The sequence below is a fragment of the Chaetodon auriga genome, chromosome 12 (genome assembly GCF_051107435.1).
Source record: "Chaetodon auriga isolate fChaAug3 chromosome 12, fChaAug3.hap1, whole genome shotgun sequence".
In the NCBI taxonomy this organism is placed as follows: domain Eukaryota; kingdom Metazoa; phylum Chordata; class Actinopteri; order Chaetodontiformes; family Chaetodontidae; genus Chaetodon; species Chaetodon auriga.
This window is the reverse complement of record NC_135085.1, coordinates 4253617-4279029: the sequence shown is the minus strand read 5'-3', so window position 1 is coordinate 4279029 and position 25413 is coordinate 4253617. Positions and strand designations below refer to the sequence as shown.

Below are 25413 nucleotides of genomic sequence, written 5' to 3'. Positions count from 1 at the left end.
ATCTCTTGAAATACAAAGTCAGTGCTGTTTTCCACCAGTAGTAACATTCTTATTAGCTAATGCCACTTCCTCCCATGTTTGTATTTTTGGATGCTGTTGGCTCCTCCTTTGATGTGCACTCAATTTGTTCCTAAAGCAGTGGCAAAAACTCTTATCTGATCCACTGGATCACAAATCCTCAGTACCCCACCATGTGTAATTTTATTGGAATCAGATCTAAAGTCTCAAACCTGTAATGTACTTTGGTGATTGTATGTCCTGTGTTTGTATGTTGTAGCACCGGGAGAAACGCATGGAGCAGGAGAAAGAGTTACTCGAGAAGAAAATCGAGTGGTTAACCACAGAACTGAAGGCTAAAACCGAGGAACTGTTGAACACCAACAGAGAGAAAGGCAAAGAGACGCTGGACCTCCAGGGCAGTCTGAAGAACAGCAAGGAGCAGGTAACACACTAACAAAATATGTATGTAAAATGTATACAGTGGTCTGCCTGTTGACTACGTGTACAATAAGGGACCTTTGCCAGAAGAAAACCTGTTGGGAAGTCACATAACCCTCAAACCTCCCACTAAAACAGAGAACTGTTATTTGTTCGAGCCAGTCTGGCAGATGAAGTGGCAGACGACAGCAACTCTAATGTCTTTTGAAATAATTTGTTTTTCAACAGGTGGCCAGACTGGAAAGTCAGCTCACTTCTCTGAAGGAAACCAGTGAAAACCAGAGTAAAAGAGCTGCAGACCTCAACGACAAACTGAAGCAGGTAATATGAACAAACCAGTGTTGCCCTTAGCTAAGAATGTGATGAACAGACAAGGTTTAGTATTTAGGTATTTCTTCTCATTCACTTTACATTCTGCCTGTCTGAATGGTCAATAGGTAGTTGTAGACGGCTATATAAGACAGCTGTTATTCCTCACACCACCGTAAAGACACAGACGTCTTCAAAGCAGGGACTGTTGACTCCTGATGTCCTAACTGAAAATGAAGTGTGGTTTAATGATAGTCACAGATGTTGGAATGATGTTCTCCTTCTTCTTTGTCTTTTTTTATTTCTAGAACACCACAGCAGGTGCAAGAGAAAATTATTTTTCAATTTTATCTTTCAGTCTTTTATCAGTGGAACAAAGAGCAGCATATATGACTTAATGTGTACAGAACAAATATATTTATTATGACTGGAAAAAAGATGAGGTTAGATTGTGCCATTCAACCTTAACAGACATGTAGGTATGAGTACCTATGTAGTGTTCATTGTTTTTATGGTCTGCATTTCTCTCCAGGCTAAAGATGAGCAGAGTGCCATGGAGGAGAAATACCGCAATGAGCTGAATGCTCATGTCAAGCTGTCTTCACTCTACAAGGTGAAAAACACTGCAGGGCACCTGGGGAAAAACATATTGTCTGATTTTTAAAATTAGTACTAGGCATTATCTGTGCATTGTACTGTCATGTAATCAGTTTGTGATGTCTTTGCTTTCCTGTAGGGGGCAGCAACAGACATGGAGACCAAAAACCAAGAGCTGAGCAGAGCAGTGGAAGAGCTCAGCAAACTGGTCAAAGACACTGGGGAAGGTATCACTCCACTTTTCATCCAGTCTTCCAGAAAAGTTTTGCGCACATGCAAACTGTTAAGCTGCTGCTTTGTCTTTGGTAGTCTTATCAGTTTGCAACACTGAATTTCTAAATGACCATTGCTCACCTGTGGAAGGTGACACAAACTGATAATTGTAATTTTATAATCTTAATCTTAATTCCTTTGTTTTGTGTGTGAAGAGTAGCTTTCCAACTAATAAGTATGAATGATGACCTGTGTGATTGATGCCACTGTCTTTGCAGCCAATAAGGCTCTAGAAAAGAAGGTGTCGGAGGGAGAAGAACTAAAGACTCGGCTTGAGGCGGAGCTCAGAGAGAAGATTAAGAAAATGGAGAAGGAGATGGAAAATGCCACAATGAAGGCTGCCGGCAAACACTGCTGTAAGAACACACACACAGGTTTTTTTTATATCTAACTCTAATTATGTCTATACACACACAACCACCTGTATTCTTTTGTTCTGCTCCAGGTGCGCCCTCTCTGACTGAGGAGCAGTTGGACTCCATGTGTCCATCAGCAGCTGCCATCGCTGCGATTGTGAAGCCTGGCATGAAGTTCTTTGATGTGAGTATACTGGGACATACCAGAGCTGAGTGACATGTTGAGCAGTTTTGTGGTACTGTATGTCATGATACAGTATAATGTCAAATGTAAATATATTAGCCTTTACTCGAGTTGATTTTTACAGCCAACAAACTGTGTTCCTCACTCTTTATACATTTAAATCACAAGTAAGTCATCATATTAGCTAGATGTGTCCTTGAAGCATCTGACAGCACTCAAAGCTGATTAAACTTAGCACTTTAAAACCCATTAAAGCTCATTTAAAGTCTTATTTTATGCCACATCTTCACATGTTTATTGTCAGTTCAGTTCTTTGCATTGTCACCACATGTGTGGTATAACAGTTAGACAGGTCAGTACTAGTTAGTAGTTAATGTACCCAATATAATCAGTTTGTGTCTTGGCTGATGTGTCACTGCTGACACTGTTTCACACCAGTTGGGTTCCTTTTTTCTTTCTTTTTTTTTTCATCTAATCATAATCTGTACTTACTAAATGTTGTTAAACAAATATTTGGCAACAAAACTTTGATTAAATTCCACAGAGAAAAGAAAAAGAACAGATAAAGAAGCAAAGCACCTTCATCACCTTAATCATTAATTAACTATGACTGTTATTTACATATTGTGAGTTTTTAGATTTATATAAGTGATAGACTGATTAATTGGCGTCCATATTCTGACATTTTGAGATAATCAGCATTAGCCAATTGATGAGACTAATAAAGCAAAAAATGTCTGCAAACACGTCAGACACAAGTTACATTTTTTATTTCCAAATATTTTTCCGTGTTTAAGTGATAATACGTTAGAGTTAAATACATGTTCACTGGCACCAAAATAAAGAGGCTGCTGGGTGCTGCAGTGTGCTCCAACACTGTTTTTTTTTCTTTTTTATTTCTTTTATTTTTTTTAAGTTTACAAATTTTCATTATGTCTCAGAAACAAGGAGATGCTGATAGATGCTGTTGTTAAGGGCACCAAAGCTTTATTCTTCAGTCATAAGGTTTTGTTTTTTTTTTAGTTTAGTTGATACATATTTTTAGTTAAAACAAGTACTCTGCAGAGAGAGTGCCAACAGTGATTATGTAATGTACATGCAGTTGGTCCTTTTGGGACTAAAACATAGAAAACCAGCAGTATTATGCACTGAATTGTAGAATTTGGTTCTTTAGAACCCCTATGTACCTTTTTTATAATGAAGGTTAGGTAACTAGTCTACCAGATGACACTATGATTTTGTGTATTTGATGTATCAAGTCTGAATTCTTCCTCCTCTGTCCCTGTGTTCAGCTGTATAACGCATATGCGGAGTGTCAGACGCAGCTTCAGCTTGAGAAGCAGGAGACCAGCCGAGTGAGCAGAGTGCTGGATGAGATTGTTCAGGAGGTTGAGTCCAAGGCTCCTGTGCTCAAGCGTCAGCGAGAGGAGTATGAGAGCATGCAGAGGTCCATGGCCTCCCTGTGCAACAAGCTGGAACAGGCTCGAACGGTGTGGAATAACTTCATGTTCCTTCTGTGTTTATCAAAGAATGGGTTCTCAAGTACATTTGTTCACCTTGGGATTCTAGACATACACATCACGTGTAAGCACACCACTCTGAAGGAAAGAGGTGCTCTGGATTTATAACACGACAAAAGGAGACCATCATTGCAAAATGGAGTGCGGCACAATAATCATTTTATTTTGATTATCTTGTTTTCATAATTGTTGGAAGCAAAAATCGTAGCTGAAAATCACATTTGATTACTTGGCCAGCACTACCACATCCTTTTAAGTTCAGCCTGCATTTTGTTTGCTTGGTGTCATTAGGAGATCTACAGTTTGCAGAAAGAGAAAGAAGAGGCCAAGCAGCGCTGTGAAAGCCTGGAGAGAGACAAACTGAGGACAGAGAGACAACTAGACGATACATCTTCACAGGTACACACATACACGTGCCAAACAATGCATGCTTTCAAATACAGCTGTTATATGAGTCTGTTTTAATCCACACTCTTCACTCTGTCAGTGTGATTATACAATGTGTGCAGCACTCTGTTAGCAGGAAAAGAAACAGACTTCATCAGCCAAATCAACCGATCCAGTTATTTAACAATAATGTGAAGAGCAGATTGATGAAATCTTCCCTTCACTTGTCTCTTCTCCAGGTGTGTGCTCTTCTGGTGGAGCTGGAGGAAGCCAGAGGTAATCAGGTGACCAAGGACGATGGCAGCTCCACCAACATTTCCAGCACCTCTGAGTTGATCAGTCCAGGCCAGCTGTCCTTCCGCAGTGTGGAGGAGCTGCAGAGGCAGAACCAAAGCCTGCTGGGAAGGCTGAGAGAGTTGGAGGAAGAGAAGGACATACAGCAGAGCCAAGTAACATCAGCACGGTAATAACAGCTATTACTGTTTTTTTACATGCTGCTACAACTGCTGACTCTGTTAGAGGCAGAGGCTTTTGCCTAAAGCAACGTCAGATAACACAAGTGCCTCAAAGTTGCAGACACAAGTGATAAGATAGGTCATAAGTGCATGGAACTTAGGGAGGGAAGTTTTAGCATTTTTCTTTGGAGGATTTCTGTAGGTGAGTTGGTCCTTACAAAGTACGATAGGCCTTCAGGGGATTTCTGAAGACAAAGAGAGATTCTGCTGACTGAAAGAGGACACACACAGGAGAGGAGTTTGAACTGAGACTTCCTGCATCACAGTGACAGAAGCAGTAGTTGCTGTTCATTTGTAGACCTGCCTGCCACATTCATCCCAATAAAGTTTCCCATCTGGCCTGCAGGATATTAATTAATTCAGAATATGTGCGCATCTAACATTACTCACCAGTGGAAAGGGGCCAGTCTGTCCAAGGAGTGACTGTAGATTTGCTTGCCAGCGCCTGGCAAAGAGCCAAGAATCCTGTAATTCATAGTTTGCCCATCTCTCCAACTCTGTCTTTTGTACTCTGTGGAGCAACCACCAAACCACTCGGCTCCCAGGCTGGTCATTCTCTTTTTATGTGAAAGTCAGGCCCCCACGGTGTCTGCTTCGAGAAATTCTGGCCCTCGGACAAATGTAGTTTCGGACCGCCAGTTACAAGAGAGAGTCAGGGTAATAACCCACATACCGTACTGTCAAAAATGGAACGTAAGCAGGTAATATACTTGCTGTCGTTAGTTGATGATGTGATTTCAATATGTCATTAATTAACTGGTGCGATTTAGTTTTTCTTTTTTCTTTTTCTTTTTTTTTTGTCAGACAGGCCAAATAAGCAAGTTATTTATTTGTTCTATAGCTCTGTACAACACACACATATTACACACAGTGGATAAACAGTACGATTATAGATCTTATGAATCTGTTACTCACCTAAACTAAAACTAATATGAGAGTTTTCAATAAACGTTAAACTGACATCCGCTACGACAGCCAGTGACATCTTTCCAGAAGTTGAGCCAACAAACCAGCCATTAGTCCAGTATCTTCAGCTGGTCATACTGTAAATAAAGCTGCTTGAAATGTATTGTAAACATGAGCTGTGTCTCTGTGGTTCCCTTCAGTGTGTCAGAGTTGCAGGCCAGTGTGGATAAGCTTCAGAAGGAGATGGAGCAGCTGAGAGAGCAGAGGAACCAGCAGAAACAGCTGGCTGACTCCAGCGCCAGACAGAGAGACATGTACAAGGCCCTGCTGACACAGAGCACCGGCTTCAGCCTGCCTCCTCCAGGTGACACACAATACTGACATATTTTAGCCTTTATGGTGAACAAATATTCAAGATTTGAATTTATAATTGTTTCATGTTGTCATGTGTGCCTGCAGGTCCAGAGTCTTCATCCCACCCTGCACAAGTCAGACCCTCAGTCCCAGCTACTCGGTCCACTCCTCAGAGAGCTGCTGCTGCAGAGTCAGCACAGACTGCTCAGGCTAAAGCTGCTTTAAAACAGGTACATACGAGTGTACACACACACTTGAATTTGCATTTCTCTTCATCTTCATTGAAAACGGGGCAAGGAAATCCTTAAATTCAGTTGCTGTTCTGAGTGGATGTGTGTGTCTGTGTTTCCAGCTGAATGATGCCTTCACCCTCTATAAGAAGGAGAAGGCAGAGAATGACAGGATGTTGAATGAAACAAACGACAAGCTGCAGAAGCAGCTGACAGAACTCCGCTCCAGCCATGCCAAGCTCACCTCTCAACTGGAGTTCAGCAACAAGAGGTTTGTGGGCCCCAGTGCTGCTGCCATACCTGCCTCTTATTTCAATTCTTAGAGATCATTTTTATACTGTATGTTTGCTTTGTGTGTCTCTGTGTGTGTCAGGTATGAGATGTTCCAGGAGACTGTGTCAGCCTACCGCAGAGAGATCGCTGCTCTACAGGACAGGAGCCAAAAAATGGCTGCAACGGCCCAACAACACGAGCACATCATCCACACAATGAGCCAGGACCTGCGACAGGCTAACGAAAAACTGGCACTGGAAGAGGTGAGGAAGAAGAGAGGCTTGATTATCTGAAGGATATATATGATGGTGGATAGACTGAGAGCTGGATCTAAGAGAAGTGAAATCTCATAAACAGTGTCATTCTTTATCTCCAAATATAAAAACAAAAAACACTTTCAAACAAATCTCTAGTTCTATGTTCATGACTTGGACATCATTTATTTGGCTTTCAGCACTGGTGTTGAGCAGATTGATCATACACAGTAGCTATGTACATATTGAAAGGAGGTTTTCTATCGTTCTTGTGCGACTCAATTTAAGAGCTTCAGTTGCAGTTTTCTCAGCCTGCAAGTAGACTACAAAAGCATCCTTACACTTTAAACACTGCAGTTTTGGGGAGCTAATGTGTTTACATGGCTCCTAGCAGAATGTTATTCTGCCAACACTGTGCAGCAGTCAGGAGATGACCTTACCTTATGAACAACCCACCTGCAAAGTGTTATTCAAGTCCATTCAGAAACAGCCTTCCTCAAAGTCACCAATAAGCTCTTCAGACTCTGGTCACCTCAGTATTCTCACCCTCCTCAACCTCACTGCAACCTCACCATTCTTTTCTCCTGCCTTGAATCCTCCCTCAACGTCAACGGCACCACCCTCTTCTGGCCAATGTCATACACTTTACAATACAATACAATACTCATATCTCATAAACAAACAGTTAATCAATATAAGTAGCTGCACCTCACCCGCTCCTCTGTCCCAAGGCACCCAAGGGTTCAGTGCTTGGTCCTCTCCTGTTCATCCTGTACATGCTTCTCTTTGGTAACATGATATGCCGTCATGGTCATGGGGTGGCTGTGGCTCAGGAGGTAGATGCAGGTAGAGCAGTCATCCACCGATCAGGAGGTTGGTGGTTCGATCCCCAGCCTTGGCAGTCCACATGCCAAAATATTCTTGGGCAAGATACTGAATCCCAAAACTGCCCCCGATGCTGCACCATTGGTGTGTGAATTCAAATGTACGGCGCTTTGGATAAAAGCGTCTGCCAAATGACTAATTGTAATTGTCTCTCCATCCATTGTTAGCTCTATTAAGCTCTATTCTGTTAAGCTCTATTAGCAGTTAAGCTGTTAAGCTCTGCAATTCCACTAATCCATTACTGCCACATCTCACTCCACTCTGACCAACTACCTCATTGAAGTTAAATCATTGAATTAAAACTTCATTGAAGTTAAATCATTGATGCAAGCCAACTTCCTCAAACTAAATCAGACATTGCAGTCCCATCTGTCCCTCATCAAAACCACTCACAACTTCTGCCTCACCATCAATAACTCCACTCTGACTCCCTGCGCACATCTGCAACTTCTAAGTTGTTTTCAGCAGCAACTGCTTTTTCCAACACGAAGTCAGTCAAATCACCAGAACTGCCTTTATCCACCTAAAAAGCATAGCTCGTCTACACCCATCACTCTCCTTCTCTGCTGCTGAAACTTGGATCCATGCCTTCATCACATTCAGAGCAGGCTCCCACAGCAGCATTCTTTATGACACATCAAGCTAAGTCCTGAATAAACTCCATTACATCCACAGCTCTGCTCCTCACCTGCTCACTCACTCCTGCTCCCATGACCACATCACCCCTGTCCTCCAGAACCTCCTCTGGCTCCCTGTCCCACAACGGTGCTTCTCTGCACTCACAAAGCCTTTCATAAGCAGGCCCCTTTTACCTCCCAGACCTGCTCCACCACCACACTTCGCCCAACCTCCACTCCCCTGATCTCAGCCTCCTGTCTCCACCACTCAGGACCCAGCACCAGACCTGGGGTGACAGAGCTTTCTTCATAGATGCCCCCTCCCTCTGGAGCTCTGACTGCACCGATCTGTCTATGTTCAAGTCACTGATCAAAACTCACCTTTTCTGATCTTTTTCTAATGTGGGATTAATGATGTGTGTTATATAGTATTGTTAACATGTTGTTTTCCACAATCTATATTAACTCACAGTGAATTTGGTTAATTTAATAACTGTCAAAAATGTTACACAAATTTTTTACTTTTTAGTTCTGTCTGCTTCCCAGTTAGCTAATTCTGAGATTTTCCTCTGTGTGTGTCTGTAGGTGCGTGTAGAGAACTTGACTAAGGAGAGAGACATGTTAAGACAAGCAGAGAGTCGACTCAATCGAGAGAAGGAAGCCATGTTGGCTGAGCAACGTAACCAGAACCTGCTGCTCACCAATCTCAAGACTATACAGGTACCATATCATAGAACAGTGTTTTTGTTCTCTGTTGAATGAGTCGAAAGAGTTCACTTTGTTTTTCTTCATTTCATGCAATGAGCGTATATATGTTTTGTTAAAGATCTTAGGAAGCAAGGGTCCTGCTGTAATAACATTACAGTAATATAAAGAATTCTTCCTGTTTACAGGCAGAGTGTGCATAATAAATATTAGGCTGATTGGTCCAGTGGTGTGTAAGATTAGCTAGACCAAATGTATGATCCCCTCCGGGGTTACACCTGGTCCAGATAGTGACTTCAACTGACCACAATCACAGGTGAAATGGGATTTCCTGCGTCATCTTATTGCAGCCATTATGATTCAGGGTTTGAAAGTCTATGCTGCTACAAGTCACAAAACATTCAGGTGAACTTAAAATTAATTTTCTCATAATGACTCCTGTTTTCCTTCTCCTCTCATATTGATGTAGCTGACCATGGAGCATACAGAAACAGACACCCGCCAGCGACTGAACAACAAGATAGAGCATTTGGAGGCAGACCTGGCTTCAATGAAGACCAGGCTGGACCAGGAAGTGGCACAGAGACACAGTCTCGGGCGCACCATGGACGTATGTTGAGTATACGTCTTTAACACGTGTATTTCTATTTGCTCCTAAATAAGAGTTGTTAGACACAGCATGTTATCTTGTCTAATCCCTCTGTCACCTCTGCATCCTCACCAGGCTCAGTTATTAGAAGCAAAGAAACAGCTGGAGACCCAGAACACCTTGCAGCAGAAGACCAGGGAGTTGTTGCGTAGCTCTGAACAACAGGTGGCAGCACTGAAAGCCCAGCTGGCTTCTGCTTCTTCCTCTGAGGCCGTCTCCACCTCCAGCAACGCGACCACCCCAGCTACCAGAGCCGCAGGCCTCAGAGCACCTCTTAGAGGTAAACAGCAGTACTCAGCAGAGATGTGGACAACTGATAGGAGCTTTAAAAAGTGTCAGTCATCACTACAGTGCAACAACAACATATCAGACATCTGAAATATTGAGGTGTATACACGATCAGGTTATTGTTGATGGAAATGGTTAAGAAAATGCTAATATTGAGTGTTAACTTTTTTTTCCCCAAAAAACTTGCCAGTACGTTCTCCAGTGCCAGCAGCCTCCCAGCAGCCCAGCCAATCAGAGCAGGAGCTTGCAGAGGTGAAAGGTCTTCTACGAACTGCTGAGGAACAAAAGGCTGAACTAGCAGAGCAGCTAAAGAATGCTAATGCTAGTGTGGAGCAGTACAGGGCTGTGGTACTGACTTTGGAAGACAGTCTGCAGAAAGAAAAGCAGGTGCAGCTCTTTATTTTTTTTAGTAATTCAACCACATACTCTTCCATCTTCTGTCTTTCTCTTCTGTCTATCTCACTCTCTTGACTACTCATAAACACCTGTCCACACACATGAACTGACCCTCCTCCATTCTTTAGTCTCGCTCCCCTCTGGAGATCCGGCTGAAGGAGTCAGAGGAGGTGCAGAAACAGCTGGAGAAGAGGATTTTAGAGGCAGAGAAAATGAAGCAGCAGGAGCAAGAACAGAGGAGAAAGGCTGTGGATGCCGTGGAAAAACAAGTAAGCACAGATTTATACATGTGAACCTTTGTGGGAATGTTGTGGCATTCTGTCTTTTATTAAGGTTTCTTTGGTGACTTGTGCCTGTTAATTAGTTGACTACCACAGCCTTCCTGGCACATCACACCTGCTGTTGCTTGCCCACATGTCCTTTGAAGTTGTCTCCATTACTTGGTTTTTATTTTGAATTTAGATTTTGTCTGCAGAGGGAAACATAAAATAAGATCAACATACACAAAATGACTTAAAACGGCTATAATGGATATGTTTAGAAGAGCAATGTATCAAATGACGGTGTGAAGAGTCATTTGGAATGATGAGCCTACAGAGAATTATCAGCTGAATCTGCAGATCTCCTTGGCATTAAGGAGAGCTGTTCAGCTCATTGTTTAGCTGCGTTGACCCACAACTTTACTGTTTTGGTTCACTCTGACTGCTGTCATAGCTTCATTTTCGGCTGCTGGAGGCACCTGTTTTCAAAGAAAACACAGAGACTAGCTGTGAACGTAGTGGAGCTTTTAGAAGCTGAAGATTCAAATATTTCCCCCAGGAATTGGTAGAGATCAAAAAAGGAGCCAAAAAGAGAGTGGATTCATCAGGTGGACGGAGAGATGACTACAAATGAATTGCAGTTCTGATAGGAACCTGCTGAATATATAAATAAGCAACCGTTTGTTAACAAGTTCACCATATCAGCTTAAAAGGTGACATGTTCACTGTCCCTTGTTTCTGCTGCTCAAAAAGTTTACAAAAATCAATTATTGTGGGTTTAGTGTAAGAACTTTTTAACAGTGTGAGTCTCTCCCAGCCAGACTCAAGCTGTGGACGTTTTGCTTCATGGTCATCAATCAACAGAGAATTAATCAGCAGCCATTTTAATCCTCAATTCATTGTTTAAGTCATTTATCAAGCAAAACATTCAATGTCCATAGTCTCTCAAATGTGTGGGTTTGCCAATTTTTCTCCGTTTTGGTATTACAGTAAATGTAATACATTTTGGACTGTTGGTCAGCAATGACCATTAGTATAATGATTAGTTATCAGTTCTGTTAATAATCAACAGGATTTTCAGTCACCTAATAAATTAGTCTTAGAAATTGTATGACTGTTAAGGCATCTTGGAAAGCCCTGATCAGCAATTTCACTTGCACTTGAACATCACTACATTTTTGCATTGAACTGTCAGCCTATACATTGTCGACCTCCAAGTGTATACATAGTTCTTTCCCTTGCTGTCTTGCCAAGGTGTGTGAGGTGCAGCGCAGTCTGAAGGCCAGCCAGGCAGAGCAGCAGGAGGCGCTGGAGAGAGCAGCTGCTGCTGTCACACTGGAGCAGAAGGCCATACAGGACAGCCTGTTGCAGGTTCTTTCACACACAGAGACGCACACTCAACTACTACTACTTTACTTTTTCACCAGCGTTCAGAGCGTCACACTGGACATGAATCTGAAAGCTGTGTTAACCTGTGTGGAACTTGTTTCCTCTCTGTCCTCCTCTCAGACAAAGCTAGCTGCAGAAGCGCAGGCTAAGTACGAGCGGGAGCTAATGCTGCATGCTGCTGATGTGGAAGCTCTGCAGGAGCTGAAGAAAAGATCCCAGCAAGAAGTGGCACAGAAGAGGGAGTTAGAGGAGCAACTGAGCAAGACCTCAGCCCTCCTGAGGGAGAAAACTGCTGCCTGGAACACAGTGGAGAAACAGCTGAAGGTATGACCGCAAACGGTGCGATTTCACCAGGCAGGGCTGTGTCACATAAAGGCTGCAATGTGGTTTTGTTCCATCTTCCCAACACCTTCACACTCCAGTGGGAGCATTTCAGAAGGGGAGTGTTTTATCTGCTCAGATTTGGTTGATTTGGTCATTTGTCCTTGATGTTTGTGCTTCTACCATGAGTGCATAGGTTACATAGTTAAATAGCTTCTTTTTTGCCTGGTTTATTTGTGTTTATTGTTGCTATATGATCGGGAGTCAGCAACAGTGAGTTTCATTTTGAAAGTTGACCAGATTCTCAATGCTGTTTTTGTGTCTGACTTCCTGCTCGGCTTCATCTGCTCCGTGCAGCTTGACATGACATCCATCAAAATTAGATAAGGCTCATATTTTCAACAGAACAGAGCGGAGATCCGCTTCTGACACTGGTGATTTCACATTGTCTGCTGTCGTGCACAGTTGCATCTGTGGGTACACAGCTTTGTATTTATCAAGTACATCCAGAAAATTGTTATTAATGAAAATTGCCTCTAGTGAGTGACATTAATGTGAAACCTAACTAGTTTGCTTTTGTTGGCTTTCAAAGCTTCCAAAGTGTCTTCAATGGCAACCTGCAGAAACTTGCTTATGGGAAATGTTTTGTTTCTGATCAGTTTATAACAGTTTGACTCTTCTTCAGGAGGATCTGTCGAATAAGAATCGTCGCTGTGCAGAGCTGGGAAAGCAGAATACACTCCTGCACCAACAGATGGATGACATGGCCTCCAGGAGTCGTCAGGTGCAACAGCAGCAGCAGCAGCTGCAGCTCGACCACTCATTCAGTGAGGAAGGAAAGACCACTGAACAGATACTAGAAATACTGAGGTAATACTGCAACAGCAAGAGTGGCTGTTTGTTTGCAAGAAGGGCTTTGAGATTGTTAATATAGAAAACTGTCTCCGAAATGAGTTTGATGTGGGTGTGTGTCTGTGTTGCAGGTTTGTGCGGCGTGAAAAAGAAATCGCCGTGGCTCGATACGAGGCGTCCGAAGGAGAAGCTCTTCGCCACAAACAGCGAGTGGAACACCAAGACAGAGAAGTGAAGGAGCTACAGGAAGCTCTGAATGCTGAGAGGGAGAAAATACAGGTACGAAATAAAGCGAGAGAGGGATAGAATAGTCACGATAGATAATGAAATACAGGGAATTTGGGGGGCTTATTGATGAGCTTAGCTGTAAGTGATGACAATAAAGCATCCCTGTGTTTGATGTGAACTTTTGGTTTAAGGATCCACTAGCATTATCTCTTGAAGTAAAAAAGGAGAAAAATGGCCACAGACAAAACGGTTTGTTATAATTAGTCTGTTTGCCCTCCTTCTGTCACTCAGGCAATATTGAAGACTCTGGCCCAGCAGGAGGAGCAGCTGAAGAAGATCGAGACTATCAGTGCTCTCCAAGAGACCAGCAGGATGCTGAGAATTGACCGAGATAAACTGGAACAAGAGCTGCAGCAAGCTCAGGCTAAAGTAAGGTTCAGGTGTTGCATTTTGTGATCTTTCCTGTACTTCCCTTTCATTGTTAGCTTGTGCCAAACAAGCATTAATTACCATGTAATCTAGTGTTACATTGAAACCATTTGAGCAACACCTACTGTGATGGTGATGTGGGACTAATAGAATATTTTGTTAGGGCCTGTTTGAATCTCAAAACACTGATGCAAACAGGTGATAACTGCTCAACACAGTTTACTTTTCTAATACAACCCCACTTTGAATTTAATGACAAAATGAACGTTTTTCTTTACATTAAAACTCCTCTCTGGAGCTGGGTTGTGTATATAGAGGAAGACCCTCAGTAACCTCGTGTTGCATCTGAGAGCTCTTCTCTCATATACCCCCACTTATCCCCACTTGTGTCTTCCTCCGTCTCTATCAGGTTACAAAGCTCCAGTCCGACATCAGCCCACTGCATCACACTTTGTCTCAGCTGTCAGAGAAAAATGGCTCCCTGCTGGCTGACAAGAGAATACTTGAGGAAGACCTCAAACGCTGGAAGGCTAAAACACAAGTAACTGCAGTGTGTGTGTGTGTGTGTGTGTGTGTGTGTGTGTGTGTGTGTTTGTTAAGAACCATGGAGAAGCAGAGGAGGGCAAGAGTGTGTATGCCTGCATTTGTTATTTTTGTGTCTCCCTCCTGCTGCACCTTCACTGTTCTCTATGTTCTATACATTCTAGTGTTTTGTCACTATCATATTTAATATAGCTCATGTTTTCCATTTTGTTCCAGTTTAATTTCCCCGGTTTAGTATTCATTTCACTTACACTTGACTGTCCCTCTACAGCAACTGATTAACCAACAGAAAGATGGCAATGTTGAGGAGAAACAGAAATTTGCCACTGAGAGAGAAGCTCAGCAGAGACGCATCACTCAGCTTTCTGAAGAGACAGCCAAGCTGAAGACTGAGCTGGCAAGGTAGAACACCCTCACCATCAGGCTGAAGGCAGCAAAAAGCATACCATAAACACGGCCAAAACACTGAAATATCCAGATTTGACAAAAACACTAAGTGAAAAATTAGCCTTAGTTGAAGGTAACTGAATCCAGAGACTGGCTGTTCATGATAGAAAAATAGATGATATCTGTTTAGGTCTCATTCATGTCCTGCAGTTTGTACCTGGTCTTTGTAGTAATGACCAGAGCAGAACTTCAAACAGCTATTATGGTCAGTGCCTGACTGATCAATGCGTCCCTAAAAATAATTTAAGTGATATTATTGTTATGTGTGCATCAGATCCAGTGCCAGCAGTAACGCTGCTCAGTCTCAGCTGCAAGCCCTCAAAGACTCTGTGGCCCGTCTGACCTTGGAGAGAGACAATCTGAAGAAAGACCAGGAAACCAAAAACAGCGACATTCTGGAGAAGAACAAGACCATCACCCAGGTCAAGAAGATTGGACGACGCTACAAGACCCAGTATGAGGAGCTCAAGGCCCAGCATGATAAGGTGGGACTGTGGTTATGGAATCAGTTCAAGTTAAAGGCTGCAGTAGACACCTCGTTTAGTATGAATGAAAACTGAAATTGTGAGTTATGTGTGTGTTCCAGCTGGTTGAGGAAACAACTGCTAAAGCAGGAAGTGAGGTGGGTTCAAGCCAGGAGGTGCAGCAGGAGCTGACTAAAGCCCAAGAGGAGCTCAACAAGGCCAGAGAGGAGCTGAACACCCTAAAAGAGGAGGTGCAGAAAAAACAGGAGGAGGTGAGCAGGAAGACATTTTAAGCCTTTATTAAACCATTATACAATAATGGAGTACCACAATATTTTCTATTGCCAACAACAAGCTTTGCATACAGTGCTTTTAATTACACAGGTTCAGTCTGTGGCTGCCCAGTTTACGTGTTGCTCTTAACTATGTTGCATAAAATAGGCTTTTATCATAGTTTCCAGGTGGAACAATTTGCAGTAGAGGCCTTTCATAAAATGTTTGACATTACCGTTTGTCCTTGTTTCACCTTCCCCATACTATCTCAGCCAAGAGGCTACGATGAGCAACTGAATATATACCTGCCACTTGTATAAATGACACACATAACCACTGCAGATGAGCCAGTAATAAATGGCCATATAAATCAGTGTTTCCCAACCTTTTTGAGCCATTGCACATATTTTACACTAGAAAAATCACAAGGCACACCACCCAACAAAAATGTCACAAAAAGTATATTTATTGAAATATAATGAAAATCTAGTCTCAATTTACTCAATTTACTTACTCAGTGTGAAATCTGGGCCTGTTTAGTTGAACACAAAGCTGATATTCCTGCAGGAATTGAAGAAAGACACAAAGGAAGATTTCACCTGATTGGTGCTCTAAGCCAGCGTTCCCCAACCTTTTTTGCGCCACGTACCGGTGTCACGTAAAGTAATAATTTGCCGGACCGGCATAGAAACGAATAAAAAGAAATTATCAAAAATACAACTCAATATTACCCGGAATGTAGTTGTATTTAGTGGGAGCCCTGCACTTGTTTCTCTTCAACCAGAAGGCTTCATTGCCTCATTTGTGAGCCTGTCACCACATATTACGCAGAGCAGGCTTGGTGCGTGAGAATCACCTGAAGCGATAAACCCATATTTTAAGTACCACTGCTGATATTGTCTGTTAAATGCAGCTTTCTTTTTCTTGGAAGTTGTAGTCTCTTCTTCTGTCTCATCATTTGGCCTTTTCCCCTTCTGAAGAAGCTCTCCAAAAACTTTTGTTTTTAACTCATTTTTGTTAGCTTCTGGCCTTACTTTTTTACTACCGTATCACATGACCGAGACGAGCGTTTTGACATGTGTACAGAGGCACAGGCGGATGATTTTCAAAATAAGACTTCTTTCAGACTCTGATGATCAATAAAATATTTTTTGTTCAGTCTCTCTGTGCGGCCCGGCACCAAATGGCCCACAGACTGGTCCGTGGCCCGGTGGTTGGGTACTGCTGCTCTAAGCCTTAGAGCAGCAATCAGGTGAAACTGGATAATCTTCCACGGCACACCTGATGATTTCTCACGGCACACTTATGTGCTGCAGCAGAGTGGTTGGGAAACACTGATATAAATGTTCAAACAGATATAGGATTAGTCTAAAGAAACACTGAACAAGGACACTACTGTCTATTTCCTGTTTAAATTGGTTTCTATTTGTCTTTAATCCAACAGCTGCCAATTAACATAGTCTGAACAAAAGTGCTCAGGGTCCCCTGCCTTTAATAAAGGTGTCTGCGCAAAGCCTCAGAATAGTCCAGAAACAGACACATCAGTGGTCACAGAACGATGGAGGCATTTGTTGCAATGCTTTTACAAAGTACACCTAAGGCCCTTTTCCAGTATGCAGTTTTGGGCTGTCGAGACAAAAGTTGGCAGTCGTTGGAGAAATGTGGCGGCAAATGAAAAAGAAGTTGGTCAAAGCTTGATTATTGTTTTGTTGCATTTTCACAATATGAGCGGTGTAGATGGATGATGTGAACTCATGATGAACTCCTGCCGTCTTATACTTTGTCTGTTCACATTGTAGTGATATGACTCAACACGTATACACACAATCTCATGTGCCTAAAATTGATATTATACGGTCGGACACCTACCTCAAACAAGATTTTACTTGACTCATCTCTTGCAGTGTGACATGCAGTTAACTTACACGATTGTTGTTGTTGCACAGTCTGCAGGTGACTTAAGTCATCAGAAAAGTCTCTTAGTATTGTGTTTCTATCTAATCATCATAAAAAATGCTAAACCAAATTACAGATTGTTAGATAAGAACACATAACTCAGGACTTTTTCGGGTAAGAATACATCACTCACATACATCAATGGCTCTGAAGTTAAAACCAGACTGTCCCAATAGTATCACCTTTTTTTTCCCCCAACCAGGCCCAGAAGTCCAAGCAGGAGCTGGAGGAGGCCCAGAAGGAAAACCAGCAAATCAAGGAAAAATCCCAGGATGTCCAAAACCAGCTGACACAGAACCAGAATCAGCTGGCACAGGTACTGTAGCAAATTCAAGTTAATCTAGGCGGCAACTAAGTCTGTGTTTGATCTAGCTAGGATGTGACAAATATGATGTTGTCTGTATTCTAATTACTGTTAATTCCTTTAGAGAGGTTTAGATGGTACTAACACCAAGTACAAAATCAAAGGAGAAAAGGAAATTTGTACCTCTATGTGTGGAATCATTTAATAAGGAAAACACATTAGAAAGACAGGAAGCACTGGCTCGATTGTCTCCTCTTTGCTTCTGCAGGTCCAAAGCCAGTTGACCCAGGCCCAGACCCAACTGCAGCAGAATCAGAACCAGCTGACCCAGAGTCAGAAAGAGCTTCAGCAAGCAAAGACACACACCCAGCAGGTAAAAATGGATTTTCATCCCTTCAGTCATTTTGTGATAACATCTTTTAAAATTATACAAACCTATTTGCTGGTTCTATAGTTTACATTTTCGTCATTTTGCATGAATGTCAGTATGAACCCAGAACCAAAAGAAATTCAGCCAACCGCTGACAGCAGACCCACACTAGCAGCCTCACTACCTCCTCCTTTCTGATCTAAAGGCACAGAACCAGTTAAAATCAGCTCAGTCTCAAGCTCAGGCCCGTCAGAACCAGATTCAGCAGATCCAGAGGGAGCTCCAGCAGGCTAAAGAAGCTATTCAGCAGAACCTCGCGAATCAGAAAGAGCTTCAGCAAACCCACCAAAGCAGTCAACAAAGCCACAACCAGGAAGTCAGCAGCCTCAAGACTGCTCTCAGCCAAGCAGAGACCAAGGTGAGGAGCCTTCTTTCCCTTTAATGTACTTGCTTATAGTACATACACACATTTAGACAGCATTTACAGTTGTCTCACACAGAACGGAGACGTTTTGGACTTTTTGCACGTTGACGTTACAGCAGTTTCTCAGGTGGAGTCTAACATCTGTCAGCATGTCTGTGAAGAATGGCCCTTTATAAAATGGAACTGCTGGTGTAAATGCCCAAGTTTTTAAATCAAAGTTAAGAACCCAACACATCTAATGTTTTCAAATGATGTTTAAGCAAAAATCGTACAAAAAATGATTCCAATTTGCGTTACCAACTGTTGACAGTGTGGAATTTTAACTGCAGTGACAGCTCTGTAAGGAAGCTTGCTTATCAATAGTTCCCAAACATACCAATGAAACTGCTCTATTTCTGTGGTATTAGAAAGGAAACAAGCCTGTTTATGAATTGTTCAAAAGGTTTCTGTCTGCTTGTGCATTATGTGAAGTAATGATGAGGATTGTATCTGTACTTGACTCCTAACAGGTGACTGAGCTTCAGGGCCACCTGGACAGCCTGCAGAAGGTTGGAGAAGCTTTACGCTGATTTATTTATTTTTTTTTATTTTGTTTTAAATTAATGATTTCTTTATTTATTTGCAAACAGCACTGCATGCACATGTGGCATTTAATGGTGGAATACATTCACATAAACTGATTTATATTATTATTATATGAATTGTTGATTTATCCATGTTTCCCATCTGTGACTTTCCCATCTGACAAGGTTGCTTTTTAATTACATCCATTCTCTGTATTCATATGAACTGCATTATGCCTTCTTCCCTTTTAAATGCCTCACACAACACGCCTACCCTCCTTACTGATCCTCAGATGGTTGGTGAGCGTGAAGCGGACATCAAGCGTCTGCAAGAGCAGCTAACTGAAGCTAACCAGGCTAATGAAGCTAACCAAGCCACACAGGCCAACCAGAGCCAGAGTTCCCAGTCCCTCCATGCCAGTGATGCTAGCGTTGCTAGTGATGCCAGCCAGGCACTGCAAGAGGAGCTAGCAAAACTCAGACAAGAGGTACTTTGGAATCCTAGTGATTTGCATTTCTCACCATACACCATACATTCTTGCTAATTTACAGTACATTTTTAGTTTGAATTGGCTTTTACCCGCTGTGTGTACTGAAGTGGATGTAAAGTTTTCTGTGATTTAGGATGTTTATGCAGACACTGTTTCAAGTTGCAGTGAAGAGTAAAATTCATCGTAAGCAGGTAAAAGTCTTTTTGAGGCTACATTGTTAGAACAAAGAATACAAAGCACATCATCAGACTAACACTACTGTCACACATAACAGAACAGTAGAGACAACATCCTGTTATGGTTCAGAAACAGCTGTGATTTTCTCAGAAAAAGTAGAAATGATATATTTTAAAGAAACACATTGACCAAGAGTTCTGTATTCCAGATCTTTCAGGTGGCCTAATTCACCATCAGTAATCAGCTCTGACAGTTTCAAGCATATTTAAAAGCCTGTCCTTATCCGGGGAACCAACATCTGTAGAACATCATGAGAACACAGCCCATATTGATTTTGATTTCTACACATGCAAGAGATTATATATAAAAGTCAACCAATCGGGGCATACACATACCGTGATGGCCACTCAGCAATTGCACATGGAGTAGAGTGGTGTACAAGAAAGTGAGGTGAAAGCTTGGTAAGGCTTGATGGTGACTTCTTGCCATTGCAAAATAGCATTTTGTATTTGTCTACATTTAACACCAGCTTAAGTTGGGTCAAATGAGACAGTGCAGCATCAAAGAGGTAGAGTTAGGCAAAAGCAGACTGAAGGAATTTAAGGGTTCGTAGTACTGATGAGCAATAGAGAACTGTATCATCAACATGAAAATGATACAATGCATTTGATAAATTGTCACAATTATTTACATATAAGAAATGTAGTAGTGGTCCAAGTATAGTAACCTGGGGTATGTCCTTTGACACAGGGAGACAGGAAGAAGAAGTAAACTGGACACAATGAATTCTAGCTGACAAATAATTTATAAACCATTTTACAATTTGCCCTGATAAGCCAACGTTGTAGAGTCCATTAACCAAGGTGACTGTCAACTGGGTCCAAAGCCTTGGACAGAGCAATACTAAGAGCTACACAGAGTTTTTGGCAGTTCAGTGTTTTAATAATCGTATTGATTTCTACAGCTGTCTGAGGGCAAGAACAGAGAGGAGCAGCTTAGACAGCAGATGGCTGAAAAAGAAGAAAAGACTAAGAAGGTCTTCATGGGAGCCAAGACCAAAATCAACCAGCTAAACAGTAAGTTCCACAAGCACTTACCCACACAGAAGCTAAATTGAAGACTTGTTGACAAGGGACAACTAAACAAAGCGACTGTTCTGTTAGTTTAAGAGTAACTTGAATTTCTAAACTGCACCTTAATCTGTAGGTACCAAGGAGCAGCTCACTCAGGAGATAGAAGAACTGAAACAGAGTAAGGAGGAAATGGAGGTGAGAATGAATGCCCTCAAGTCTCAGTATGAAGCACGACTTCTTCGTCTGGACAGAGAGCTGAGAGAACTGAAAGAGACACAAGCACACTCTGACCCCAGAGAGGAACCGCAGGACCAGAGTGGAGCCAAGGTACGTGCATCACGCAGGCTGTCGACATGGCAGACGCCACCTGTGTTACCAGAGACCTCAAGATGTTGAAATGAAAATAAAACCAGTCACATGATGCATTAGTCAGTAACTTTAAGTGTTTTGAAGCAGCAGCCGGAGCACAGCTTGGAATTGGTTACCAGAGCTCAGTCATAGCAATGGAAATTGATTAAAGCATAGTGGGTTTATGAAGATGATCTAAAAGGCAACCTGCTGTTTAGTTGTTGCTCTTTGCTGTGTTTGTGCAGTCGTTTCCTGCTCAAACTAACGCAGCATTATGACCTGACAGACACTATGGCTTTTTCTCAAAATGTTGTGACTTTTTTCCTCAAAATATGTCGATGTGTGATTAATCTGATACCCGAGTATCAGATTAATCACGAGTTAATGTCTATCCTCTAATGAAATATTACAAACCTTTATCTGTACTCAGGTGGGTGATCAGGCCAGATCTGCAGACCAGAGACAGCTATCTTTGAAGAGTCCTGCCCAAGACAGGGGAAGGTGACTAATGAAGACCTACACATGCACAAACACCACAATCTATCCTGAATGGTTGTAAATAGGCATTTTCACTGACACTGTTCATAGAAAGTCACATTTTTTAGTCAGTGAATATAATCCTAGACTTCTAGCTTCACAAACGTTCCGTATTCAGAGGCAGATGTGGAATGGATGCAGTTTGAGTTATAAAAGCCTAAACTGAAATGGGTACAGCAGTAAAGGACAAACACCAAAAAGTAGTTAATAATAAGTAGTAATAACAATTTTTCATGTTTTCTCCGTCAGCTCCAGCTTGTCTGACCCTCCCACTGCCAACATCCGCCCTACCCCAAGTACCCCATCTCCTAGCAACAAGCCAAGCCCCTCACCTGGTAGCAAGGCCACACCCCGTGCCAGCATCCGGCCTATGGTTACCCCAGCAACTGTCCCCATCCCGACACCAACAGCCACTGTCATGCCAACCACACAAACTGACAGCCAAGAGGGTGAGAGCAAGGGATGGAAAGAAATTAAACAGAAAAGAAGAACTTAGCAGCAGATATTTTCAAGCGTTCCTCTGAAGTCGTTTAATGTAGTATTTGTTCAGATGGTAATGTTTGATAGTACAGTTGCTGATCATTGAATCCTGTGTATCAAGTGTAATATAATGTTTCTCTCTTCAGTGCTGATGAGCACAGGAGCCTCTGTTCACTCTACCAGCTCCAGTCTGGGGAACACACCCACATCAATAACTCAGCCAACCAGCACCCAGGCCACAGCTTTTGTCCAGCCCACCCAGCAGCAGGTAGTCAGTCAGGATGCCGGCCCCAGCATGGAGGCAGAGCGACCATCTACGTCCTCATCTCTGATTGGAGCAGGTGAGCAGGACCTTGTCCCAAACCAACAACAACTCTGCAACTTTAAACATAACTTTGAAACAAGTCAACAGGAGAGAAACATCTGAAAAATTTGACGTGGTCAAAAAAAATAAGTTGGCCTGTTGTGTATCCCCCACACACCTCCACAGCACCCTCTCTGAGTGAGCACTGATGGCTATGATGGCGAAGGTGCTTGCCACAGACAAGTGCAGCCTGTCTTCACTTCCATATAACTCCATCCTGGTGTTATCCTGTGTGTGTGCCTGCATGTTTGGTGTGATCAAAGCAGGTTCAAAGCGAGGCAGAGAGGAGGAGGAGGAGGAAGAGGAAAGCAGACCAGAGAGTTCACACACACCTCCAACCACTAAAAAACTTCGACTAAAGCCAACGATAGCACTGCAGGTAAATACAAACACAAAAACCCAGAAACAAAACTCAGTAATGTACATTCAAAATGTTCTTCAGACCTTCCTTTAATTCTCTGTATCCTCTCAGTGAGACGCTGGGATCACACTTAAAGCTTCAAATGTATGGCTCACTGAAGATAGATAAGCTTTTACATTGCACATGCTTTTACATTACTGCATTTAGCTTATTTATTTATCACTAACGTATTTTCACCTTCTGTGACTTCAATTTTTGCCCTTTAAAGCAGTCAAGTAATCAGTTGTGATACAAATAATTATCCCAAATTTCCAGCAGGTATGAGAAGTCCACAGTGCTTAAGCCCTACTTACACAACCATGTATTAAATCTTGCAGCTCTGCTATGGTGTCCCTGTGAGCAGCACAGCACAAACTGTCTTCACCAGGCTGAGTAACATTTAGAAATTCAAGAAACAAAGAGTTTTCAACTAGGCTCTGTAAGACATATACAAGAATAAAACTGCATTGACACTAGCCTCTGAAAGATCGGGATGGCAGAAGGGCACCATAAATGTTGCTAAACACAATATCTAGGCGTATGTTTCCTGAGAAAGAAAAAGCTCAGCACTGAAGAAGCTGCTGCTGTACCAAGCCTGTTTTTTGTTCTTCTAACTTCTGTTTGTTCGTTGGCATCATCATCTTGTGTTTGTGTTGTGTGCGTCTTTCACTTGACTCATTATTAGCTTATAAAGTGTCTAATTACAGCAATGTATTGTGTGTTTCAGATGGAAGGCGATGAGGAGATTGAAGGAGAGCTGAGGGATGAGGCAGAACAACAGGATTCACCAGATGACAGTCAGGTCAGTTACCAGTGAAAGCAGCTTTGGAGAGGATGAAAAAACTCAACTTCTGTCGTTTGATAGCTAGCTGTATATAGTATTGTTGAAAGAGGGATATACTGTTTATGAAATTAGGGTTTGAACATCTCATGCTGTTAGAAATGACGCTGTTTATATGCTTCTATAATCAGTATCTTTGAATAGATTATGTGCTCACCTATGGCCTGACAGGGCTCCTGTGATTTCACCTGAGCTTACAGGTATAAATGCTGCACATGCTAATATAGAGAAGAAGAAATTAAATCCTGCAGTTCTCTAACAGAAAGACACAATGCAATTTCTGCCTGTCGAGTTGATCAATGCTGCAGTTGGCAAGATGTCATCTAAGCACACTGGCACGTTAGTGCTGAGCTCTGATAAACATAAGACCTAATAAGAGGAAATGACCTTTCGTTTTCTTGTAATAATGAGTCGATTATCTTATCGTTTCATGATTACAAAGCTCATTTTCTCAAAATAACACAGTATTTAACTTGTGATCTGGACATAAAAGCGTTAAAAACAAGCAAATAATTACAAGTATGGCCTCCCTCAGCTTCCATATTTTCCAAAATTGTGTTGCAGTGTTCCCTCTTTGTGTCTCTAGAGACTGTCTCTCTGCTGAGCTGCAATCAAACGAAAACAGCAAGCGAAGACAGCTTCACTGTACACATGGACACCTGACTATGTTTAAAGGCTGGCCTGAAAAGCTGTGAATGTATCTTTTAATCTAGAATGAAAATGGTGTTGTTTGCAGCCAGAGATGAGACAGACCAACTTTAGCCAGTGTAGTCGTAGATATTAGCTGTATTTGTTTGAGATTGAGTTGTGAAGATGTTGCTTCTTAAAACCCCCTGTGGTGGTTTAAAATGCTTGATAACGGTCGTGTGTTTGCGGTGTAGGAGCTTCCAGAGGAGAGTTTCCCCGTCTTAGCTGAAGACGACGAGGACATCGAAGAAGAAGGCGTGTCCCAGTCTGTCCCCTCTGATCAAATGTCCTCTCAGGGCTCCGCTATTATTCGGGACGTCATTGTGATCGAGACGGACAGCGACAGCCGTGAGAGCAAAGAGGGGGAGGAGAAGCAGGGGGACGAAGGTGAAGAGGAGGATGAAGAAGATGAGGAGGAAGAGGAAGAAGATGAGCAGGTTCTGTTTTGTTTATGAACATGTCAGAATGTTTTCATCTTTGATCTGTTGTCTGGAGTAAATAACCCAGCTCTCTGCATCTGCCTCAGTACAAAGAGGAAGAGGAGGACGATGACGATGACGATGATGCCGGTGACAGCGGAATGAGGGAAGGAGAGGAGAGTAATGAGGAGAGTAGGGAGGCAGAAGAGGAGGGAGGGGATGAGGAACCATCAGAAGCCCCCAGCGCTGAGGAGAATGTGTGTGGAGCCTCTTCAGACTCCCAGCGTCCCCCTGAGCCGTCACACAGCAGTGAGCATCCGCGGTGGTCTCTGATTGGTTTGATTGGTCCTCGTGTTGAAATCACTTAATGTGACTCACTCGTCTCTTTCAGGTGAAGGCAGCAGTAACGCCACATCAGAGTCCGACCCCCCAAGAGACCCCATACACCTCACCCTAACCCCCTCCTCCTCTGCACCCTCCCCCTCCTCTCTCTCCTCCCTTACACCCCGCCTGCCCCACCCACGTAGACCCCCACACCCCCTCCCACCACGACTCTACATCCAACCTCCGGCTCCGGAGCTTGGACCACCACACACACAGGTACACGTACACACAAACACACACACACACACGCACA

The 25413-nt window shown here is 42.6% G+C and overlaps 1 protein-coding gene across 3 annotated transcripts in view; it reads left to right on the top strand.

Moving 5' to 3' along the window:
- LOC143329123 (nucleoprotein TPR-like) overlaps positions 1–25413 on the top strand; it is a 32653-nt gene that overhangs the window by 3169 nt on the left and 4071 nt on the right. For 2 of the 3 annotated variants that reach the window (XM_076744866.1, XM_076744864.1), the window contains exons 6-47: positions 278–442; positions 667–759; positions 1280–1360; positions 1484–1571; positions 1836–1973; positions 2063–2157; positions 3450–3647; positions 3969–4076; positions 4304–4527; positions 5686–5849; positions 5945–6069; positions 6192–6340; positions 6443–6605; positions 8684–8818; positions 9273–9413; positions 9528–9732; positions 9931–10127; positions 10265–10405; positions 11651–11767; positions 11906–12109; positions 12792–12976; positions 13090–13237; positions 13478–13615; positions 14025–14156; positions 14430–14560; positions 14880–15090; positions 15192–15341; positions 17501–17614; positions 17871–17975; positions 18178–18390; positions 18906–18944; positions 19253–19447; positions 20592–20703; positions 20834–21027; positions 21479–21549; positions 21835–22034; positions 22212–22406; positions 22693–22808; positions 23557–23631; positions 24552–24794; positions 24884–25085; positions 25168–25376. In XM_076744866.1, the coding sequence (XP_076600981.1) occupies positions 278–442; positions 667–759; positions 1280–1360; positions 1484–1571; positions 1836–1973; positions 2063–2157; positions 3450–3647; positions 3969–4076; positions 4304–4527; positions 5686–5849; positions 5945–6069; positions 6192–6340; positions 6443–6605; positions 8684–8818; positions 9273–9413; positions 9528–9732; positions 9931–10127; positions 10265–10405; positions 11651–11767; positions 11906–12109; positions 12792–12976; positions 13090–13237; positions 13478–13615; positions 14025–14156; positions 14430–14560; positions 14880–15090; positions 15192–15341; positions 17501–17614; positions 17871–17975; positions 18178–18390; positions 18906–18944; positions 19253–19447; positions 20592–20703; positions 20834–21027; positions 21479–21549; positions 21835–22034; positions 22212–22406; positions 22693–22808; positions 23557–23631; positions 24552–24794; positions 24884–25085; positions 25168–25376 (6309 nt within the window). The remainder of the gene's footprint in view (positions 1–277; positions 443–666; positions 760–1279; positions 1361–1483; positions 1572–1835; positions 1974–2062; positions 2158–3449; positions 3648–3968; positions 4077–4303; positions 4528–5685; positions 5850–5944; positions 6070–6191; positions 6341–6442; positions 6606–8683; positions 8819–9272; positions 9414–9527; positions 9733–9930; positions 10128–10264; positions 10406–11650; positions 11768–11905; positions 12110–12791; positions 12977–13089; positions 13238–13477; positions 13616–14024; positions 14157–14429; positions 14561–14879; positions 15091–15191; positions 15342–17500; positions 17615–17870; positions 17976–18177; positions 18391–18905; positions 18945–19252; positions 19448–20591; positions 20704–20833; positions 21028–21478; positions 21550–21834; positions 22035–22211; positions 22407–22692; positions 22809–23556; positions 23632–24551; positions 24795–24883; positions 25086–25167; positions 25377–25413) is intronic. The other variant, XM_076744865.1, reaches the window with a different exon arrangement.